A 22,937-nucleotide genomic window follows, 5' to 3' on the forward strand; every position below is an offset into this window, starting at 1 on the left:
GGACTATAAAAAAAACTATGAACAAATCCCTATGCACACTGCACATCTTATTTTATTTTTTTACATATCTTATTTTAAAGTAAAAAACAAAACGGGAACAAATACAATATTTAAAATAAAGAACAAGTAAATTTAAATCAACAAACTGACCAGTATTTCAATGGGAACTATGCTCCTCTCACTGACCACCAATGAAGTAGGTGCCCCTTCCGGAAGTGCGATGGGGGCCAGATAAATGGCCTCAGGGGGCCGCATGCGGCCCGTGGGCCATAGTTTGGGGACCCCTGCTCTAAATAATTAATAAAAAAAAAAATTTTAACCTTTTTCTGGCTGCTGATTAGAAAATAGCCTGTAGGGGGCGAGAGAGAGACAGAACAGTAAGGAGCCTACTGCAACTGTTCCTAGGGAGGAGACAGGGCTTGAGAAGAGGTGATGGGGTTTCAGGTATTGAGGGCTGGCTGCCCTAGGAAAGAGGAGATGGGGTCCTGCCTGTACCCTCATCTCTTCTGCACGTCTCCCCTGCCACAGAGCCAGAATGGAGCCTCAAACCGTACAGCCTGGTGCGGCCGCTGCTGGTGCCCTCCCTGCGGCCTGTGGTGCTCTTGCCTGAGTGCCTGGCACCTCGGCTCATCCGCAATCTGCTAGATCTGCCCAACTCCCGGCTGGACTTCCAAGTGTGCCCAGCAGGTGAGCCTTTGTGTCTTGAGAGGGGAGGGCAGGGTGGCAGCCTGGGGCAGCCAGGCCCACTGGCCCTTTGCTCTGGCTTCTCCCTGCTCTGCAGAAAGCCTGTCTGGGGAGGAACAGTGTGCACCCTCAGCACCTGGAGCTCCCAAGGCTCGGCCTGCTATCCTTGGGCTGGGCAGCAGGATTCGTGCCATCCAGGAGTCTTTTGGGAAGGTAGGTGCTGGGGTGGGGGCTACCTTTTGAGGGGGCCCAAGAGCCAGAGTCTGAGTGCAGGCCTGTGCTGCTCTGGGCAAGTCCCTTCCCTTTTGTGACGAAGTTCCTTCCTCACCCATGAATGGGTGGGCTAGGGCAGTGGACCTTGTGTGGGTCACGCTCAAGGTGTTGGCTGATATGTCTCCTTGTCCTGAGACTCTCCACTCCCCGGGAGCTGGCTGTGACTCTGTGTGTGGGTGGGATGGGGTGGGGTGGGGGCAGTTAGCTCCATCCTATAGATGGGGAGGCTGTGGTCCAGTGACTTACTTCCCCAGGTCTCCTGCCTTTCCTTCTGGTTCTCCCCTCACTGCCAAGGTCCTCTGGATGAGGAAGCAGGGGCTTGTGTTAGGGGGCTCAGTGTGGGATGGGGGGGCAGGGAGGTTAGTGTCTCTGGGCTCGGAGTAAAATGTAACCTTGACCCCTGAGAAGAAGCACTGCTTGTTGGAGCTGGGCACGCGGGGCGTGCGGGAACTGGTCCAGAATGAGATCTACCCCATTGTCATCCACGTGGAGGTGACCGAGAAGAATGTCCGGGAAGTCAGGTGAGGCAGGACCCCAGAACCTCCTCATTTCTGTGGATGCCTCTGTCTCTTCTCCATCTTCCTTCGCCATCTCTCTCTCTTTTTGTCTTCCTCTATCTGTTCATCCTTTCTCTCTAACTCTATATCTTTGTCTGTCTCTCTCTGTCCATCTCTGCTGCCCACTGTGCCCACTGCCCACTCTTATCTCTTGGCAGGGGTCTGCTGGGCCGGCCTGGCTCGCGGGACTCGGAGCTGCTTCGGCAGTGCCGCAGCTTGGAGCAGCTGCTTTGGGGGCTGCCCTGCTCCTGGGTGCAGGTGCCTGCCCACACGTGGGGCCACTCGGAGGAGCTGGCCAAGGTTGTGCGTGGCCGAATCCTGCAGGAGCAGGCCCGCCTCGTGTGGGTGGAGTGTGGCAGCGGCAGAGGCTACAGCAGCAGCGAGGCCTGAGGGACCCCTTCTGATGCCTGTGGCTTCCTCATGCACTTCAGAAACCACCAGCGGGGACCCTGGTATCTGTGGCTGAGCTGGGTCCTCCCTGTGCTGAGCCTCTTCAGGCCCTTGGGCTCACCTCTGGGCTCTTCACCAAGTGATCCTGCTGGAGCCCTTGGGCGGAGCTGCCACCCGCTCGCCCCATACTTGCTGCTCTGGGCCTTCCTGTGAGCCCCGGGTCTGTGTCCCCACTCGTGGGTCTGTGATCCTCTGCCATCACTTATGTCAGAGCGTCTGAGTTCTCAGTCCTGTGTACAGTTTTCTACACACAAGTTCTCATGGGGTGGGCTCCTGAGCATACAAGGCTCGGCCTGCCTGCTCACAGGAGCCCTGAGCCCGCCCTTTGTGAGTTCTACTGTCCAGCTCACATTTCTGTGTATACCTCCACACGTGGGCATTGTGGCTCCACTGTCACTTGTGCCCCTTGTGTCTTCTAGTCACGCATGTGTCCGTGGTTCTCTCTCCTGTGTAAATGTCACATCTCTCACCCCCATGACACTTGGGCACTAACACGCGTGGGTGCCCTGTGAGCACACCCAGGACCATGTTCTCACAGCACCTGCTCCCTGCCCTGCCCCCTCTTAGAGGCACAGGTAGGGAGGAGCCTGGCTGCTCCATCACTGGAATGTACGGCTCATAGATTTTTAATGGGCCTTTCTCACTCAGAAGCTGCACATTATAGAACATTAAACAGTTTGTCATAGAAGTTGTTGGCCTTTTGCTTGCTTGCATCCCTGGTCTGGGGCCCCCCTCAACTCCCCCTACTTGTCCCCACCCTCAGCTCAGGCTGATACCACCTTTCAGGCCCCTGCTTGCCCTTGGGGAGGGTCAGATTTCGCTCCTGACTCATCCCAGAGCCGCCCGCCATCTGTGCTGGCATTACCTTACCTGCCCCCGAATGACCGGAGGAGGGCCCCACAGATGGGCCACCCCCACACTTAGCCCTGCTTCTGTCTGATCATCAAAGGAGTGTGCCCTGGAGTGGAAACATTGAGGCCAGCAGGGTGTGGTCTTGGGCTCAAGGGGGCTGGCAGCTGAGTCCAGGAGACCAAGAGCAAACTTTCAGCATTCAGTCAGGTCCCTTAGAGCTCCTCCAGAGAGGACGGCCCCCTCCAGTGGGAGAAATCCAGGCAGGCCCACTGGAGGAGGTGCCACTTGAGCTTGGGGTTTGAGATTCTTCAAGATGCATTATTGGTCCCGTGTGCCTATGTGCTCTCTAGGTCCTCCTATGACTGTTCTTGGTTATAGGAATGAATTTGGGTAGCCCTCTGGGAGGTTTTTGAGGAGTAGGTTATTAGGTAGAGCAGTGGTCCCCAACCTTTTTTGGGCCACGGACCGGTTTAATGTCAGAAAATATTTTCATGGACCGGCTTTTAGGGTAGGAAGGATAAATATCACGTGACCGAGACAAGCATCAAGAGTGAGTCTTAGACGGATGTAACAGAGGGAATCTGGTCATTTTTTAAAAATAAAACATCGTTCAGACTTAAATATAAATAAAACGAAATAATGTAAGTTATTTATTCTTTCTCTGCAGACCGGTACCAAATGGCCCATGGACCGGTACCGGTCTGCGGCCTGGGGATTGGGGATCACTGAGGTAGAGGAAACTTCAAGAGCAAAGGCTCAGAGGCAGAAAATAGATTGAGTTTGACCACTGACAGTGGTAGGAAATGAAACTGGGAAGTTCCAGGGTTGGGGACTGCCTAATTCTTAGTGTCCTTTGAGATCTGGCTCAGACATTATCTCCATGAAGCCTGCTTGATTCTCTCAGCCCTGAGGACTTTTCCTTGGCCATGTCATACCCTGCCTTGTGGCTGGATGGTAGGTCTTTGTGAATGACTGTGGACTCCTTGGGTGAGGAGACTGGGTCATTCTCATTTAGGCAAATGAACCTCTCCCCTCCTTGCTGTGTGCTCAGTCCTTGGTCTATTAAGGACCTATGAGTCTGGATGAGGATATGGGAACCCAGGGGTTCAGCTGTCTGCCTGGCCCCATATTAGGTGGCCTTTCCATGGAGTGGAGGAGCCCACTAATCCATTAATGTTTACCAAGTCTTATTTCTGTTCTCATTTTACAAATGATAAAAGTTCAGAGAATGAAGTCACTTTCCGTGTGACATGAAGCGTGGGATTGTCTCTCGGTGATGGTGTTCCGAGAGACGGGCTCTGGAGGGGCCGGCATGGGGCTGGCTGGCCCACAAGGGCGATTCAGAGGGTTGGTTTTCCTTTATACTCTCTCCAGAGTCCTAATGTAGTGTTGGGCCAGTTCAATTCATAGCCATAATGGCCCTTGTTGTGTTTAAATATTTGTTGAACTCTTACTATGTGCCAGGCACTGTTTTAGGCACTGGATTCAGTGAAAAAAAAAAAAAAATCAAATCTCTGCCCTGATATTATCACAAGGAAGATAGACAATAGATAAATAAACTATACATGAAGTTGGGAGATAAAAAGTGCTATGGAAAGAACAGTAGAAAAGGGGGCCTAGGAAAGACAGGCTGGGGGGACCTGGGAACTCAGTGGTGAGAAGGGATTGCAATTTAAATAGTTGTCTGGGGGGCCTCAGGGTGAGGATGACATTTATATAAAGACCTGAAGCAGGTGAGGGAGTAAGATGTATAGCTCTCTCTGGAGAGAGGCCCAGGCAGAAATAGCATGTGCAAAGGTCCTGAAGTGGGTAAGTGCCTAGATTGGCCAGAAACCCCGTGGGTCTGGAGTCGATGGGACAAGGGGAAAGTAGTAGGAGGTGGGGTTGGAGGTAATGAGGGGCCAACTCACAGGCCTTGTAAGATGATGTATGGTCTTTGACTTCTGTTCAAAAGGAGATGGGAACCAGTGCACGGTTCTAGCAGAGGAAGGATGAAATGTGAATGACCTTGTGCAAAACTAGATAGAGGTGATGGAAGGAGAAAGCCCTCTGTCTGTCCACTGGCCTGGGGGGAAGAGAGGAAGCAATAGCAACTGCTGAGGGAGATGGGGTACAACAGACCACACCCTTAGGGACTCGCACCCTTAGGGAGCCTTTTGTGGGCTAGAGACCTGGTTCCACTTGGCTCTGTGGCTGATTAATTGATCATTTTATTTTTAAGAAAACTTTTTAAAGATTGATTTGAGAGAGAGAATTGATTTTTGTTGTTCCACTTATTTTTGTATCCATTGGTTGATTCTTACACGTGCCCTGATTGGGGCTCAAACCTGCAACCTTGGCGTATTGGGCTAATATCTAACCAACTGAACTAACTAGCCAGGATTGCTGCTGGATCATTTTAGATCATTCTGTGCCTTACGTGTTCAGCTATAAACTGGGAATAACAATCCTAGTGCTGTTGTGAAGACAAAAGAAACTGAGCAAACTACTGTGGGAGCCCTGAAGTTGGGAGAGGGGCATCAGAGAAGGCTTCCCGGAGGAGGGAACCCTTGAGCTGAGCCTTAAAGTCGAAATAGAATTAAGCCTGGGGGAGGGAACATGGATGAGGATGGCAGGGGATGGGTGAGAGCCTTCAGGAGGAGGAGCAGTGTGAGTAAAAGCTGGGAGGCTGATATCAGGACACTATAAAATGATGGGTGTAGAATAACCTACGCTGACAGTCTCTGGGGAGTGGGAAGGCCAGAGGGCTCCTCCCTTCCATCCGGGCATGGAGGGTTTGTTGTTGCCCCCACTCACATTGCCGCAGCTGGCAGGGATGGGGCTGTCCCTTCAACTGCCTCTTTCAGCCACCTCCGGGGCTCCCAATGGGCTGGCCCCGCCTCTTGGGCTGCTCTGGAGGGAGGGGCGGGGCCCGGAGGCCTAGAGCTGCCTGGAGCGGGAGTGCGGCCAGAGCAGGTGGAGGGCTGGTGGAGGCGGCGGGTCTGCTATGGCTCGGCCTCTGGGGCCAAAGCACCAATTCCCACCTCTCCCCTTCTTGCCTTTCCTTGATGCCTGCCAGACTTTTGCCTTTGCCGGGACCCCTGCCTGACCAGCCTCCCCTCCTTGTCCAGTTGGGGTTTGGGGGCTGAGCTGTCTGGGGTCCCAGGGCCAATGCGGTACCGGCTTCTCCGGGGCCTGGCAGGAGCCTTCCTCACTCTTCTGTGCGTGGGGCTCCTCTCCCTTCGGTACCGCTTGAACCTGTCCCCGAAAAGTGTGCAGGAGCCCCCCAGGCTGAGCTCACCAAGCGCACGGCCCCCTGAGCTGCAGCTGCGGGATGTCTTCATAGCAGTCAAGACCACCCGTGCCTTCCACCGCTCTCGCCTGGAGCTGCTGCTCGACACGTGGGTCTCCAGGACCAGGAAACAGGTGACAAGCTGGTGACTGTGGGCCCTAGGATTGGCCCCTGGCCTGAGGGGCCTTTCTACTGGGTTAGGGTCCCTGAGATCCTTGAGGGAGAAACTGTCTACTCCCCCTTCCTCCCAGGACCCTGGTCTTCTGCAATCCTGGTTATGCCCCTCTCTGGCCTTGGAGCCAACTGCCCCTTAGACCCACTGCTCTGTCTCTTTTAGGGGCAGGCTGGGCTCATGCCCCAGGCTTCTGGGGCACTCCTGGGGATTCCTCTATTCCCTGACTCTTCTTGCCCAACCTGGCCCTGCCTGGCATTGGGGGCAATGGTGGTCACTGGGCAGCTAGGGCAGAGGCCTCTAAGGGGTCCTGACATGAGCCTGGTGAGGTTGCCCCCAGCCCAGGTCCTGGGTGATGTGAGAACAGGAGCTGAGCCCCTGAGGAGGGACTGTCCAGGTGGGGCCTGTCAGGGAGAGGGCCTGAGTGGGGGCTTCCTTTCAGAATTCCTAACAGCCCCTGCCCCCAGGACTCCCAGGGTGTGCCAAGAGGAATGCCACCTCACCTCCTGTGCTCATATCCTGTGGGGCAGTTTCCGAGGGAGGAAGGAACGGTATGTGCTGTAGCTGTGGTGGCTGAGGCAGCAGTGGGCAGGGGGCAGGGTAGGGGTCTGCTCAGCATGTGGGATCAGTTATGCGCACGCACATGCATACGCACATGCATGGAGCCAAAATGTCAGTACTAGACATGCTATGACAAGAGGCCCGTGGGTGACAGGAGCTTGTGGCTTGTCTTTCCCCAGAGGCAGCTCTGACAAGCTGAGTTCCTCTGGCTTTTCCCCTTCCCACTTCCAGAGCCCTCCTCCAGCAAAGTTGGTGACTAGGGGGTGCTGGGAACCATATCTGTGGGGTGATGGAGGGGCAGACTTACACACACACACACACACACTCTATCTCTCTCTCTCTCTCTCTCTGTCCCTATTTTGGCAGGTGACTCAGGGAAGGAAGTGACTGAGCCTTCAGAGGGACTTGGGGACTCCTGGAGACCAAGGATGGGGGGAGGTGGTGCCTAGAAGAGGTTAGAGCCTCCTGGGGAGGGCACCCCACCCCAATAGCCTGACCCTGATGTCCTAGTACTCTGGATTAGTGCTTTTCCTGCTGGGACCCCAGCACCCTGGCTCTGCCCTGGGACACACCTCACAGCTTCTCCTCTGGGGGGAGATTCTGGTTCTACTTACGGAAGTCGCTGAGCCTGGCCCTCCCCACAGACCTTCCTGTTTATGGCGCTACGTCTGTGTGTACCCGGGAGTGTGACCTCACGTGGTCTGAGGCCCTTTCCTGTTTTATCTTGATCACCATGGTGGTGCCTTTGCCCCGGACAAGGAAACTGAGGCCAGAGAGGAGGAATAGTTTCCTGAGCATTACCCTGAAGGCCTGAGGGGACAGAGCCCAGGGGGACCCAGCCCCCACCTCCCTCCTGGGGCCCTGCCTTCTCTGCTGAGACCCAGGAATCCCAGAGCTATCTGGTCACACTGGGCTATGGAAAAGGGTCCTTGGGCCTTCAACCTGGGTGGCTGGACCTGGCAGGATCAGGCCAGCAGAGGAGCAGCAAGCAGCCAACTCCTCTGTGTCCCGAATTCAATCCCTGATGCCAACCAGGCAGCCAGAGGGAGAAGCTGCCAGCTGCCCAGCATCTAAGGGCTGAGGGTCAGAGGTATCATTCTACTTATCCCTCACAACATCCCCAGGGGTCGCTGGTATGGGGGTTGGAGGAGCATTCTAGTCTCCCCAGAATGTGTCACCCTGGCATGCAGATTGTGTTGAGTTGAAAACAATTAAAGCCCAACAAACTCAGGAAGAGGTTTTTATCTGTGTCTTTCCTACCTAAAGAGATTCAGACAGAGCCTGACCTGTGGTGGTGCAGTGGATAGAGCATCAACCTAAAACGCTGAGGTTAATGTTTGAAACCCTGGGCTTGCCTGGTCAAGACACATATGGGAGTTGATGCTTCCTGCTCCTCCCCCTTCTCTCTCTCTCTCTCTCTCTCTCTCCCCTCTCTAAAATGAATAAATAAAATCTTAAAACAAACAAACAAAAAATACTGAAAAATTTTTCCAAAGGAAAAAAAAAAAGAGAGATCCGGACAGAAAAACCTGCTTCAGGAAGGGAACCTCAGCATATCTGAATTAAGCATGACAGTTAAGGAGGATTCAAGAACAAACCTGCTCGCCAGACTCCCCTTTGTGTCCCAGTATTTCTGGATAGCCCTGCAAGGATTTGTTTACCAAATGTTTGCTCCTTCTCATCTACCTGTGAATTGCCTGCCTCCCCCTTCTTAGTCCAGAAGTCTCACTATTTTTGGAATTTCACACTTATGTGTATTCCCTTCTGTAGGTATTAAAATGGGATTTTCTCTTGTTAATCTGATGTATATCATTTGAATTTATGACCAGACAGAACTGAAGGGGTCAGGGGAGTGTCCCTGGCCAACACTATTGATATTGCCATTTCTCAGGGGAGGACACAGCACAGTTAAGCAGAGGCATGAGAATACACTCAGTTGAACACTGCTCTCGCCCCCAGTTCAAGGGCAGAGGCTAGACTCTTGTCTTTTAAGGCAGAGTTGAAAAAAGGAAGGATGCTCAAACAGAGGAAGAGGAGGGGAGACAGGGAGACTCACTTTTGCCACCATATCTGGGCCCCCTTTGTCTCCCCTCTTTGGCTCATCTGTCCCTGTGACCTTGGCCAAGGCCTCCCCCTGTCAGCCCTCAGTTTCCCCATCTGTATAGGACAGGAGGCTCTTGGGGCCTCTCTCAGCTCTGCCATCAGGAGAGGGCTTGAGCTGGTTAACTCCAGGGCTGGGCACCGCCCCAGCTGGTTAAGCGTGGCCTGGTGGCAGGTGGGCCTTTGTGGCAGTGGGCTGTGGTTCGTGTGTTGGCTTTTGTCCCAGGCAGAGAGGGTGGGCTGGGGGAGGCATGTTTTGTGATCCAAGAAGAGCCTTTCTCTTCCCCACAGTCCCCTCCAGGGCTGGGGTGGGAGGGGTGGGGGGAACAGCGCAGTCCCACACCTCCCCTCTGTAGCAGATGGCCCTTCAGCGCCCCTTCCCCTCCCCCCAGTAGGCTGCCTGTGCCTTTGTTTTCCTGCAAGGTTTTAACTATTGTCAGGGTCCCCTCTTCTTTAAACAAATCAAATGCAACCCTTGCTCAGAGGAAACTGCCCACTGCCCTTTGCCAACCTCAGAATTCCCATGCACCCTGCCCAGCCCCCAGGTCCTGCTGTGCTCCCCCCCCACACTTTCATTCTGCCTTACTCGCCCGTCAACAAACTCCCTGGCCCATTTGGCTCATGCTCCAAACTCCAGAGAGTTCCACTATCTGGTGGCTGTTTGGTGGCAAAAGTTTGCCAGGGATCAGGGGGAGAAAGGCCTAACTTATTTTACTGGCTCCCTCAGGGGTTGTGTTGAAAACAGACTTGGGGTTTGGGTCAGGACAAAACAGGGAGCCCAGGGAAAAGGTGACTGCTGCAAAGCAGGCAGGAGGTGACCAGGGTGGGCTGGACCACAGCATGGCCAGTAGAGTCTGGCGGGGAGAGGTTGCATTCTGGGTCATTTAAAGGTTGGGTGGGCAGAATTTGCTGACAGACTGGATGGGGGTGTGTGAGAGAAAGGAGGCACGGCAGCCCCAAGGTGTTGGTCCCGGGAAGATGGGGAGGCTGAGAGAAAGTATAGGACTGGGAGAGCTCGGAGTGTGAGGCTCCAAGTCTGAGGTGCCTTTCAAGAGGTAGTCATGGCTACGGTGGGATTTGAGAGCAAGGGAGTGTGCCAGGCCGCGGATTTGAATCCCAGCTGGGCACTTGCCAATGGCACAGCCTCGGTCAGTCACTTAACCTCAGTTTTTCCATCTGGGAGGGGGACAGATTACAGTACCCGTGTCCATGTTTAGTGAGGCCATCAGGGACCAGGAGTGTCCTGGTGGTGTGCCTGTCCAATCTGGGAGAGCTGGACTGGGACATAACAGAATATTTCTGAGATGTGTAGGGGCCCCTGCTATAAAAGTTGTGGCTGTCCCCCTCAGTGGTACAGTGTCCTCACATGTGGGCCTTTGTCTCCTGACAAAGGAGTTTGTCTCCTGACAGTGTTTAGAGTTGTGCATATGTGGTTGTGAAGGAGCCAAGCAGAACTCTGTGTGTGTGTTTGTATGATGGGAGAGGGTGTGATTCTGCCAAGGGTGTGTGACTGAGAGTGTCCCTGTGGGTGCTGGTCTGTAAGGGGACTGAGTGTAAATGAGACGGATGGGTTGCTGTGTCTACAAGAGCAGGGTTGTCAAGGGAACAAAAGTATTGCCACCCTGAAGCTGCTCTTTGGGATACTGATTTTAATCTGTTCATTAAGACACTCCCCCCTTTTCTGCTTTCAGAAGGGAACCTAGGCTTACTCACCTTAACAACTTCACCTGAGCAAGGAGACTCCAAGCCTGTTAGCTAGATACCCCCTGTGTCTCATTGTGAACAAGTATTTTCCTGCCTGTATGTTCTGCTCTTGCTCAACTACCTGAAAACCGCCCATTCTCACTTCTGTAATCTAAGACCCCATCCCTCGCTTCCTCCTTTGTCCAGATTGTCTTAGACACCCAATGTAGCCTCACTATATTTGGAACTTTCGTGCTTCTCTGGACTCCCCATGGGCATGCTTTGGAACTTTGATTTCCTCCTGTTATTCTATCTCTGATAATTTGGTTATTAGCCCAGCTAGAAGAATTTACAAGGTGGGGAAAAGTATTAATATTTTTTTAACCCTCACAGTGTGTGTTTGTGTGTGTGTTGTGTGTGTGGCGGGATAGCTAAGAAAGTCATGTTGTCCTAAGGGAGCGTGTGACTGAGAGGAGTGTGTGTCTGTCACTGAAGGAGGACAGGTGTCTGCTGTGTGTATCTACTTGGATGGGTAGATGGTCAGGGGCGTGGCCATGGTGGGCTGTAGGCTCTTCCAACCCCATGCATGGCCTTGGCTGAGCCCAGTCCTGCCTCCTCTTTCTTCTTTCCAGACATTTGTTTTCACTGACAGCTTGGATGAAGGCCTCCAGGAGAGACTGGGTAACTGCCTGGCCTGGGTGGGGTGGCTGTCCCTTGGCCTGGGAGTCCCCAAGACACAGGTCTGCCTAGTCTAGCCATGTGGGGATTTCCCTTTGCCCAGGAGGAGAGCAGGCTTTTTCCCTGGAAATGGGTGTGAGTGTGGGGAGGGGCTGTGCTGGACAAGACCCAGGGTCCCAGGGTCCCAGTACAGCTTCCTGTCCATCAGCAATGCGGCCCTGGGCAGCTCCGCCCTCCCCGACCCCAGTTTCCCCATGTGTAAAATGGGAGTGGGGGGACTGCTCCAGTCCCTCTGAGGCCCTGCTCTGCATTGTCACAGAATGTGTGCAGAGCTGTGTGTGTGTGTGTGGGGGGCTGGGTGGCTTTGAAATGTCCTTACTTCTCCAGGGCCCCACCTTGTGGTCACCAACTGCTCTGCAGAGCACAGCCACCCAGCCCTGTCCTGCAAGATGGCTGCTGAGTTTGATGCCTTCTTGACCAGTGGGCTAAGGTGAGTGCCTCTGGGTGCCTGGGGGATAGGTGTGATCTTTGCCTCAGGCCAGTTCCTGAATGGGGTGTTGTGTCAAAAAAGTAAAATTGTCTGGGTCTGTGAGTTACATCATGTCAGGCCTCTGTGGCCTGTCTTCGGGCAGACTGGTCCAAATCCTGTCATTTATTGGCTGCATGACCTGGACAGATGTCTTAACCTTTCTGAGTCTGAATCCCTACTAGTTAAATGGGCACACCTTCTTCAAGAGCTTATACAAGATGCTGCCTGGCACAGAAATTATCTTAAATGTGAACCACCCTGTAACTGTTCATTGATGATGGGGGCACAGTAGCTGGCACCTTTTGGGAAGCCTCCTCCTAGCTCATTGTCCCCCTTCCATCCGCACAGGTGGTTCTGTCACGTGGATGATGACAACTATGTGAACGCAAGGGCACTGCTGAAGCTGCTCAAAGCCTTCCCACAGACCCTCGATGTCTACGTAGGCCGGCCCAGCCTGAACCGGCCCATCCACGCTTCTGAGCCGCAGCCCCACAATCGTACGGTCTGTCCCTCCCTGACACCTCTGGGCGTTGGCCACTGGCCAGGGCCCAGCCTTGGCCGTCCGGACTCGGGGTGGGGCCAGGCCAGGGGCCGGGCTGTGGAGGACTGGGTGAGTTTCTGGGTTTCAGATCCTCAGTCTTCTCCTCTGTGGAATGGGGAGGCTGAGATAATGCCAGTAAGGCAGAGAGACTATCATATAGTAGGGCCTTGGTCATTGAGGAGCCATGGCTCGTCCTGGTCACACAGTGTGCAGGGATGAGCTGAGGCTTCCTGACTCCACAGCAGGGCTCCTAGACACCTGGAGTGTAGTGTAGTTGTACAGATTATTACAATGCTGACTATAGCTGGTCCAGCTGGCCCTTTGCCCTGACCTCATGCCCCTGAGCACTCCTTTCCCCTAGGGCCTAGGCGACCCCCCCCACCCCCCAGACTTTACTAATTGACAACCAAAGAGTTGACACCTGGCACAACAGGGTCCGAACACCAGCTTTCACTCCAGACCTGGACATGGATTAGGGTTGCCAGATTTAGAAAACAAATAAACAAAACCCAGGATACCTGTTAAATTTGACTTTCAGATGGACAAAGAATTTCTTAGTACAAGTATGTTATGTAGTTTCCCCACCTGTCCCCAGGCTTTCGGTTTCGGTGGGTCCAGGCCTTTAGGGCTCCCTTGGCCCCAGGAAAAGGCGAGTGACAGTGCCTGCAGCAGGAGCTGGGCCCACAGTGGGGATGTCTCCCTCCCCAGGTCACCATCTGCTTCATTAGGGAAACCAAGAGAGCAGGAAACACAAAACCTTAATTATCAGCAGCTAATGAGCCTCTGAGTCCTAATTAAATCCTCCTGGGCCCCAGGGTGTGTGTATGTGAGTCGATTTCAGGTGAGCTGAGGGGCTCCCCAGGCTCCCACACCGCCTCACCCCTGATCTTATAGGTCGAGAGCTCTGCTGGGTTCACACACCAGCCCTGAGTTCACACACCAGCCCTTGGCTTTGTGACCTTGACCAAAGTCACTTCACCTCTCTGTGCCTCAGTTTTCTCCTCTCCGAGTCCTGTTCTTGTGCAGGTTTAGCTGGGCACATCAGGGCCGGCCTCCTTCCACTCCCCTGCAATGTGCATGAATGCCCTTCTTGGCACACACGCCACCAGTGGGATGCCAGAACTCTGTCCCAAAGTGTCCCAGCCTGCTCAGACCCTGGGGTCCCCTAGGATGGGACAGCAAAGAGGGCAAGGACTCTGGCTTGGGGTTAGTACCAGCTCTGGGACCTCAGGCCAGTGACTTCATTTCTGTGCACCTCGGTCACCTCATCTGTGGCATAGCCCTTAGCAGGGTTAGGCAGTTACATTGTTACTGCTGTTGTTACTATAATTATCTGGAGTACAAGCCATGCACTCATTAATCCATTAAGCAAGCATTTATTGGGCACCTCCTGTGTGTTAGGTCCTTAAGAAACCGTTCATTCTGCCTTGTTGAGCCCTGATCTCTATCTAAGAGGGCCATGTTTCCAGAAGTAAGCTCTTAGAAGATTTTAGGAGGAGGATGCCTCCGGGCCAGGGGAACCATCAGATTTCAGAACTTAGAGCCAATAATTGCACTCACAGGTAACAAATCAGGCCCAGAGAGTGTGTGGAGGATGCAGAGAACCCAGAACCCAACTGCCTGCAGAGGGCCTTTACTGTTGTTGCATGATGGGAAATGCAGCCCAATGCAAGGTGCATCAATGAAGCAACAACGGTGTACTTGGGAAAAGCTAACCTTAGGGAACTTGTGTGACCTAGAGATGGGTCACAATGAATTTAAAGGGCACAGTGTTTCTCAAAACACTGAGTTTTTCAAAAGTCTTAGAGAAATTCATGGGTGAATTCATGGGTCCTCCCAGAGGAGCTAGAAGAGGCCTTCATGATGTTGAGTGGGAGCAGAAAGTGGTATAGACCTGACCAGGCGGTGGCGCAGTGGATAGAGCATCGGACTGGAATGCAGAGGACCCAGGTTCGAGACCCCGAGGTCGCCAGCTTGAGCGCGAGCTCATCTGGTTTGAGCAAAAGCTCACTAGCTTGGACCCAAGGTCGCTGGCTCTAGCAAGGGGCTACTCGGTCTGCTGAAGGCCCGCAGTCAAGGCACATATGATAAAGCAATCAATGAACAACTAAGGTGTTGCAACGCGCAATGAAAAACTAATAATTGATGCTTCTCATCTCTCTCCGTTCCTGTCTGTCTGTCCCTGTCTATCCCTCTCTCTGACTCACTCTCTGTCTCTGTAAAAAAAAAACAAAAAAAAAACACACCAGATGGGATAAGGTAGAGACATTTCTCCAAGGAAAGGGGTCAGGTGTGCAGGGCAGACATAGCACACATGCCTTCTTTAACCAGAACCTAGCCAGATTGGGGTCTAGTCCTTGTCACTCTTAATTAGCCATGTGACTTTGGGCCTCGGTTTCCTTATCTATAAAATGGGCATAATCATGTTAGGCTGTAGCAGGACTCTTGGGAAGTATGAAATGAAAAGCTTTGGAGCCATGTTCACTGGGGGTGAGGGGTAGCCTGGCAGTTTTATCCATCTGCCCCTACCCATCCTTACCCCAGGCTCAGTCTGCACTTTGGTTCTCCCTTCCTCTCCCCCTAGAGGCTGGTACAGTTCTGGTTTGCAACGGGAGGTGCTGGCTTCTGCATCAACCGCAAACTGGCTTTGAAGATGGCCCCGTGGGCCAGGTAAGCAGAGATCCTTAGGTGGGTGGGGGCAGGAGTACTGAGAGCAGGTAGAGCCTAGTGTGTGTATGGGGACGTTGCAGCAAGAAGGACTTAAGGGAGAACTTGGGAAGTCACACAGTATGCAGAAGGCAGAGGCTAGAGCTGTGCTCTACTCTGCCAGCTGGTCTCAGTGTAGGGCCTTCTGGGAGGCAGGGAGGGATCTAGGTATTGAGGGTCCAGGCAGGCGGCCACGGTGCAGCTCTATCCCTCAGCGGCCCCCGCTTCGTGGACACATCTGCGCTCATCCGGCTACCTGATGACTGTACTGTGGGCTACATAATTGAATGCAAGCTGGGTGGCCACCTGCAGCCCAGCCCCCTCTTCCACTCCCACCTGGAGACCCTGCAGCTGCTGGGGGCCTCCCAGCTCCTGGAGCAGGTGAGCTGGCCTAAGGGGGATGTTTGTGCTTGGGCTTTCCCCTGTCAACAGAGAACTCAGGGCCCAGGGTAGCAAAGGACCCCCTTAAGGGCATACAGTTAAGGTGACCAACTTTTTTACAATGAAAAGGAGGACAAAAATAAATTGAAGAAAACAATATCATAAATAAAAGAGACATTTTATTTATTGCAACAATAATACACTATAATATGATAAATGCATAATAAAAACATTTGTAATATTTTATATTGTCATTATGCTTACGTGGCTATTAATTTTTAATAATAATTGTAAGAAAAAAATACTCATTTAGATACAAATACGTCACATCACACGCAATGGATCGACTGCATCGATCGAATACGGACATTTACAGATTAGTCTTCCAATATCAAAAAGGAGGACATGTAGGAGGACACTTTTCGAGGGAGGATGGAACTTACAAAAGAAGGACTGTCCTCCCTAAAGGGTGCCAATTGGTCACCTTAATACAGTGACTCTCCACCTTCAAACCTCAATGGCTGTGATGGTAAAATTTTTTGATCTGGTCCCCTGTGCTGGCTGGAAGGTCCTGCACAGACAAAATGAAGCTTGTCTTCAGGTCAGATAGCCTTGTTCCCAACCCACTACCTCCCTCTCTCCTTTCTTCAACCTTCCATCTTCCCTACCACCCTCCAAAGGGGCCAGACCTGCCCTTTCCAACTTGGCCTGCCAGCAGCCCATTTCTCATCAAGGTTTACCTGTCCACTGCTCATTGCTTCCCTTTCTAATCCAGATGTGACTGGGAAGCACGGGGTGTGTGGTGAGGACACTCAAGCATAATGTCAAGCTCAGGGAGATAATGACTGCTGAGGCCCCACTGGTACTGCCTCGCAGATGCCCTTCTCCAGCCTGTCGGTTTTCAGCCCTGTGGGTGGTCCTGGGTGGGAGGCCTCTGGGATCTGCCATCCAACAGTGCCAGTCAGAATCCTTTTGGCTGCAAGTGATAGGAAAGCCACACGAACTGGATAAAGAAAGGACATTTATGGGCCCATGCATGTGAGAAGCTGTGGGCTTGGCTTGCCTTGCTAGGTCTGGCTGGGTCTGGGTGCTTGGCTTCTGTTCCCTTTTTCATCTGCCTTCCCCCCTGCTGGCCTCATTCTCTGGCAGGCTTGCCCTCTTTGCTGACAGGATGGCAGAACCATGGTTTCTCTCACCCCGAAGAGAAGAGTGTCTTCTCCACCAGATCCCAAGGCTGGCCTCGCTGTCAGATGACTCGCTTGGGTCACGTAACCTGTCTCCAGAGCCTAGAGCTAGTGGACATCAGCTAGGCCCGGAACTGGACTGTGGTTTTGGGCCCTTTAGGACCTCAGAGCCTGAAGCCAGGAAAGGGGAGACAGATTTTGGGCAAGCAAAACCAAGGCACTCTGCCGGGGTTCCCAGAGCAGCCTCTCTGCCAGGAACCACATAGGTGGCTTTATCTTTAACTCTGGTTCCTCACAACATTCATATGAGATGGTTACTAACGTTATTTCCATTCTACCGATGGAGAAACTGAGGCCCAGAGAGTGGAACTAACCATGGTACACAACTAGTACATGGCAGAGGGGGATTTGAACCCTGGTTGGGTGGCTCCTAAGTATAAATCTGTAACCACTGTCCTTGACAGCCTTTTGACTGGGGTCATTATCCCATGTCCTTTGCTGATGGAGTCCCTGAGACTCTGGGGTAGGGGAGAGAAACCTGCCAGGGCCTTTGGGAAACCTCCACCCACGCACACACCTTACTGGAAAGGTCCCTTCCTCTTGAGCCTCAGTTTCCTGATCTGTAGATGAGGGTACCACTGTAGCCTTCCAGGTAAGCTGGACTGTTGGGGGCACAAATGGGAGTTGGGCCCAAAGGTGGTCTAGAAGCTTAAAGTACTTGGGGAATGGGGTGGGCTCCTCAGTGAAGTGCCCACTGCTAATGGGGGTTCAGGTGCAAAGGCAGGCTTTCTGAGCCCTCAAAATGCCTTGTGTACCTTCCTGATTCCCCCAGTTCTGTCCCCTTGTGAGGTCCCCAGTGGAATACCCCTCCATCCTTCTCTCTTCTCTGTTTCTCCCTGCCCAGGTCACCCTCAGCTATGGTGTCTTTGAGGGAAAGCTCAACGTCATTAAACTACAGGGCCCCTTCTCCCCCAAGGAGGACCCCTCCAGGTGGGTCTGGGGCCTGAACCTGTAGAATGGGAGGAATAGGGGCTGAGCCTAGTCACCCAAAGGCGGGGGAGCAATGAAGGAGGGATGTGGGAGCAACTCTGGGGCTGACAGCACGAGCTGGGAGTGAAAGGCATGGATTTTAGTGCCTGCTCTATCACTGGCTTGCTGTGTGATCTAGGGCAAGTACCTTGCCCTCTCTGGGTCATAATCTCCCCATTTTGTAACACAAGGAGGCTGGGTGTTGTGGATCTGAAGGGCTCTCCCAGCCCTGATCCTCTGGGACTCTTCAGGAGCCCCTTGAAAACTGAAATGTTCCCCCTGAGCAAAGGAGCTGCTTTAATGGATGGCCTTCAGACGCCAATGGGGAATTTTTTATTTGATCTTTTGTAGGCTCTTTGTTTCCTTGATATTCTTCAATGGTTCTTTTCGGTGGGTAGAAGGTTGGAATGGTTGCTAAGGTATCACCAGGGCACCTTCCAGTTCTGCCCCAAACTGACCACAGGTTGGTTATGGGCTGTTCAGCTCAGCCCCTGACCACTGCAGAGCAGCTTAGAGCACAGCCTGTGACACACTGTGGAACAAGACCTGCTCAAGGAAGTAAAGGAAGCCAGTGTGACTGGAATGTGGTAGAAGAGAGGAGGGTGGCATCAAATTCACTTGGGAAGGTGGCGGGGACTCTCCCTTCTCCCAAGGCTTTGTGTCTGGACTTGGGATTTATCTGCAGTGTGTAACCATTGGGGGAACAAGGACCTTGGGGAGGGGGCGGGGACTCTCCCTTCTCCCACTGCTTTGTGTCTGGACTTGGGATTTATCTGCAGTGTGTAACCATTGGGGGAACAAGGACTCTTGGCTCTGAAGTTCTGCAGAGCTGTGTGTCTGGGGGCAGAAGGCTCAAACTCTTCTGAGGGTAGTGGGGCCAGGGAGCTGCCTTCTTATTTTTTTCTTTCTTTTTTAATTAAGTGAGAGGTGGGGAGGCAGAGACAGACTCCTGCGTGTGCCCCAACCGGGATCTACCCGGCAGGCCCCCATCTGGGGCATTGGAGCTGCCTTCTAATGGGATGAATTCCCCATCAGTGGAGGTGTACAAACTATGGTTATACTGCCCAGAGGTTTAAGTATTAATGTTGATTCTCTAAGCCTGAAGATCCTAGTACCTGTGAGTTTCGGCCTAACGGGGTGGGAAAAAACTGGGACGCTGATATGTAGGGTTAGATGATCCAGTCTCAGCTGAGGTATCTTTAATGGCTCCTCTGGCCTTTGAAGTCTCTCTAAACCAGTGGTTCTCAGCCAGAGGCCATTTTGCCCTCTGAGGACATTTGGCAATGTCTGAGACATTTTTGAATGTTACAACTTAGAGAGGTGCTACTGGCATCTAATGGGTAGAGTCCAGGGGTGCTGCCGAACATTCCACAGCAGACCAGACAGCCCACAACGAAGACATAGCGGGCCCCAGTGTTAATAGTGCCAAGGTAGAGAAACCCTACTCCAAACTGTCTTTGTGGCATGTGCTACCCTAGGAGCCTGTGGGGGTGAGGGTAGGAGTGGGGTGACCCTTTTGTCCGTTTCTGGTCTCTCCATAGGTTTCGCTCCCTACATTGTCTCCTTTATTCAGATACACCCTGGTGCCCACAGCTGGTGGCCCGATGAACCTTGAACTGCTGAGCAACTACTGAGCTGAGGCCCCTGGTTGTCCCTCACCTCCCATGGCAAGTGCCCTGGGCAGGGGTCATCCCTGGCAGGGCCTCTGAATGGTGGGCAAGCTGCACATTGGATGGTGACTAGTGGTGAAGGCATCCAGGCTCCTGGGCGGTGGATTGGACAACCTGGGGACCAGGTGAAGGACAGGGAGGTCCCCGGGGCTGGGTTCCCATGGGCCTTGGGTGGCTGATTTGAATAGGGTAGGGGCCAATGAGCTGGGCTGGGGCTCAGGAGTCCTAACCCTCAGAGAATTACATAGGCCCCTGGATGGAGTGTGGTCCTCACCCCCAGCTCTGGTGTCTCAGTCATTCCCCTGGGGTCAAGCACTGGGCCACCCACTCCTGGATTCATAACCACCAAGGGGACCCAGGTGGAAATGTGGCAGAATGCAGGGTCTGTGGCAGATACTATTGTTGCTGACCAGTTCAAGCTCCGTACTCCCCACCCCTTGCTAACAGACCCATTTTTTGGGGATGATCAGCCTGCCCAGATCAGATGATGAACCATTGATAATTCTTTTGCTCACTTCCCAGCTTCCCTTGCTCTTAGGAGCTACTATGTGCCCAGCTCTACCTAGAGTCAGAGCTCTGTCTGTTAGTGTGAACTAAGCAAAGCCAATAGAGAGGATTCTGAGGAAAGTTTTGCAGCCCCATAGTCCCTCTTCCTGCTGTGAATGTGAGTGTGATGTCTGGATCTGGGGCAGCCACCTTGCTGCCATGAAGGAAAGGTCAAGACAACCATCCACACCTGTCTTGTCTAGCATCTGGTTCTGTAAGAAAATTAAACCCTTATCTACTCAATCCATTCTTGGTCTAGTTTTTTGTTACACATTGCTAAAATGTTCCTGACTGGGGTGGGGTCTTTGATCTGTCTGTCACAGTGGTGATGGTGGTATTGATTTGGGTCCTGAATTATACATCCTTGCTATGCCCTCACAGGCTGTGTAAACTTTGGGGAATCCACTGGGTCTCCTGGGCTTGTTTTCTCAGATGTCTCTGTTCTTATAGATAAGAAAAACAATACTTTCTTCATGGTTGGTGTCTGGATGAAATGATGGTGTTTGTAGGGCACAGCTGGAGCCTGGCTTTGAGAAAGGCTTTGGCTCAGTGAACGGTGACTACTGTTCCTGTGTGCAAGTCATGATGTGACAGGGTTTGTGTGTAGCACGTACCCTCTACATGTTTGTGCATAAGGCTTATGTGCAGTGTGTGTATGTGGTTGTGCCCCGGTTACACATGTGTGTGTGTGTGTACACATGTGTAAGTATGTGTGTGCCGTGAGGTGCGGGTATGCGGGAGCTAGCCCTCCTCTTTTCTACCCTCAGGGCCTGGGTTGGGGGTGGCCAAGAATCAGAAAAGGCAGAGCGGAGATTTGGAGCTGAGCGATTCAGCCCCTGGTGTTGGATAAAGGGGCGATTTGACAGCCAAGGTAGGAGCTGAATAAATGTAAGCACGCCCTCCATCCCTTGAAGGACCTTGTCTCTGATGTAATTCTCTCTGGAACCACTGAGCACCAGAGCCTCAGCCCTTGTTTTGCAGGGAGGAATATGAGCCCAGTGAGGGATTGCTATGTGCTTGTGGTCACACAACAGGTTAAATGCTGAGGCAGAGTGCTTAGGCTTTTCCAAAGCCTCCTTTCTTTCTGGGCTGACCTAATGCTGGGTTTGTGGGATGTGAGCCAGGGAGGACTGGCCCCTGGCCCCACAGCCTGGTAGCGATGGTATGGTGTGCTCCAGAGCCGTGGTCCTCTCCACTCTGTGTGGAAGGCTGCCTGCTGGCCTGCTTTTAGAAGCAGCAGCAGACATGCGGGTTGTTCCCAGATTCTGAGGGTCGAGTGGAGGGAACAGGCCATCTGCTGCCTCCATTGTCCCAGAATAGCTGTGAGAGGGATGGGTAGCAGAGTCAGCAAGGACCAGAATTGGGATGGAGGAAAAGCCTGGATTTAACCCTTTGTGTGTCTGTATGGGAGAGTATGCAGCTGCCTGTGCTCTGTGCTAAGGGTACCCTCGTGGGCCCCTCAGGCAGGGGCTGGGAGGAGGGGGCAAAATTGGACTACTCCATCTTGGCCTTGCTTTGCCCCTTAGGCAAATATTATCCCCATTTACAGATTTGTAAACTGAGGCACAGATAGCGAGAAGGTCCTTTTGGTCCAGGTCATAGGGCTATGGGTGCCAGAACCAAGGTTTGAGGCAATCTGGCCCTACCGAAGTAGTCTCAGTGGGGGAGGACTCTGAAGGGTTGGGGAGCCTCAGTAGGCCTGGCTCCACCCTCCTTTCCACCCCCAGTTCTATACCCTTTGGCAGGTGACTCCAGTGTTCACTGGTCTCACCTGTAAAACAGGCACAAAGACTTCCAGTAGCATGCTGTTTGGTCTCTAGAGACTGCACAGGAAGCTCCTGGTGCAGGTAGCATCTCAACTATCTTAATCTCCCTGCTCTCAGCTATAAAAGGGATAGAAGGGGTGCTGGACTGGCCGTCACCTACACTTCACCCACAGGTCCTGCTATTGTCGGTCCCACTATTGTCAGTCCCGCCTGCGTTACCACAGCAGCCTCCTCTCTGGCCTCCCTTCCTACCGCTCAGGCTTCAGCACACTGGCCCCTGGTTTCTCCTGGTGGATGCCTGGGCTGTTTGCTTGCACCCTCCCCTGGAGTGCACCCCCATCTCTGTATGGCTGGATAGAGCTCCAATGTCCTCTTCTAGGGAGGCTCTCCCTGGTTGCCCATCACAAAGTGGCCACCTGACAGCAGTCACTGTTGGTCACCTTACTCTACAGTAGCTTTCTGCATAGCTCTAACCTTCATAGACATGTCTGTTTTGGGGGCATTTGCTTATTCATGTACTTGTTGTCTGCTCCCATCTGACTGCTGGCTCCACGATCCCAGGGATCGTATTGGTTCTGTTTACTGCAGCTCACTGCCTGGCACATAGTAGATGCTCAACAAACATTTGTGGGAGGAGTAGAAAAATGAGTGATGGCCCTGGCCAGTTGGCTAAGTGGTATAGCGTTGCCCTGGTGTGCAGGAGTCCCGGGTTCGATTCCCGGCCAGGGCACACAGGAGAAGCGCCCATCTGCTTCTCCACCCCTCCCCCTCTCCTTCCTCTTTGTCTCTCTTCCCCTCCTGCAGCCAAGGCTCCACTAAAGCAAAGTTGGACCGGGCACTGAGGATGGCTCTGTGGCCTCTGCCTCAGGCGCTAGAATGACTCTGGTCGCAACAGAGCGACACCCCAGATGGGCAGAGCATCGCCCCCTGGTGGGCATGCCGGGTGGATCCCGGTCGGGCGCATGTGGGAGTCTGACTGCCTCCCCGTTTCCAACTTCAGAAAAATACAAAAAAAGAAAAAAGAAAAATGAGTGAGTGGGTTTCTCAGATCTCCAGCTCCACTAGTTCTTTAAGATTCAATAAAAGGTGCTAAAAACGACTGGGGGCAAGGTGGCTGGGAGCTCTAATGGAGGGATTGGGCTGGTGATGCTGGTCACTTTTAGTATCACCCAAAAAAGAAAATTTGACTTTAAGTGCTCTTGAAATAGGAAGGACATAGCTCTATCCAGGAAGAGTGCTTGTCAAAATAATTGGCTCTACACAGACCAAACCTCAGAACCTAAATACCAGTTTTCTGGAAATAG

The 22,937-nt window shown here is 52.9% G+C and overlaps 2 protein-coding genes across 6 annotated transcripts in view; both read left to right on the forward strand.

The window, feature by feature from the left end:
• The window catches only part of CARD10 (caspase recruitment domain family member 10), a 28,375-nt gene extending 25,723 nt beyond the window's left edge, over window positions 1–2,652 (forward strand). Inside the window, exons 18-21 of one of the 2 annotated variants that reach the window (XM_066258797.1) lie at window positions 529–687; window positions 782–897; window positions 1,363–1,478; window positions 1,673–2,652. In XM_066258797.1, coding sequence (XP_066114894.1) covers window positions 529–687; window positions 782–897; window positions 1,363–1,478; window positions 1,673–1,904 — 623 coding nt within the window. In that variant the 3' untranslated portion in view covers window positions 1,905–2,652. The remainder of the gene's footprint in view (window positions 1–528; window positions 688–781; window positions 898–1,362; window positions 1,479–1,672) is intronic. The other variant, XM_066258807.1, reaches the window with a different exon arrangement.
• A 3,064-nt stretch (window positions 2,653–5,716) lies between these two features.
• MFNG (MFNG O-fucosylpeptide 3-beta-N-acetylglucosaminyltransferase) lies at window positions 5,717–20,104 on the forward strand. 4 transcript variants are annotated; one of them, XM_066258827.1, is made up of 8 exons: window positions 5,717–6,221; window positions 11,236–11,284; window positions 11,669–11,771; window positions 12,159–12,420; window positions 14,936–15,021; window positions 15,273–15,438; window positions 17,527–17,612; window positions 19,225–20,104. In XM_066258827.1, exons 1-8 carry the CDS (start codon window positions 5,967–5,969, stop codon window positions 19,283–19,285), a joined length of 1,068 nt encoding a protein of 355 aa, XP_066114924.1. In that variant the 5' UTR covers window positions 5,717–5,966; the 3' UTR covers window positions 19,286–20,104. The 4 variants fall into 4 exon arrangements, with proteins under 4 accessions (XP_066114924.1, XP_066114916.1, XP_066114934.1 ...); XM_066258819.1 differs by having other exon boundaries at window positions 5,718–6,221; window positions 19,193–20,104; XM_066258837.1 differs by having other exon boundaries at window positions 5,722–6,221; window positions 12,159–12,312; window positions 19,193–20,104.
• The last annotated feature ends 2,833 nt before the right edge of the window (window positions 20,105–22,937 follow it).

This window comes from Saccopteryx bilineata, chromosome 1, assembly GCF_036850765.1.
Source record: "Saccopteryx bilineata isolate mSacBil1 chromosome 1, mSacBil1_pri_phased_curated, whole genome shotgun sequence".
Taxonomy (NCBI): domain Eukaryota; kingdom Metazoa; phylum Chordata; class Mammalia; order Chiroptera; family Emballonuridae; genus Saccopteryx; species Saccopteryx bilineata.

Coding starts and splice junctions, on each gene's coding strand:
- MFNG (XM_066258819.1), top strand. CDS start 5,967: ATGCGGTACCGGCTTCTCCGGGGCCTGGCAGGAGCCTTCCTCACTCTT. Junction 15,439..17,526: donor CCTCCCAGCTCCTGGAGCAG/GTGAGCTGGCCT, acceptor CTCCCTGCCCAG/GTCACCCTCAGCTATGGTGT. Junction 17,613..19,192: donor CCCAAGGAGGACCCCTCCAG/GTGGGTCTGGGG, acceptor GTCTCTCCATAG/GTTTCGCTCCCTACATTGTC.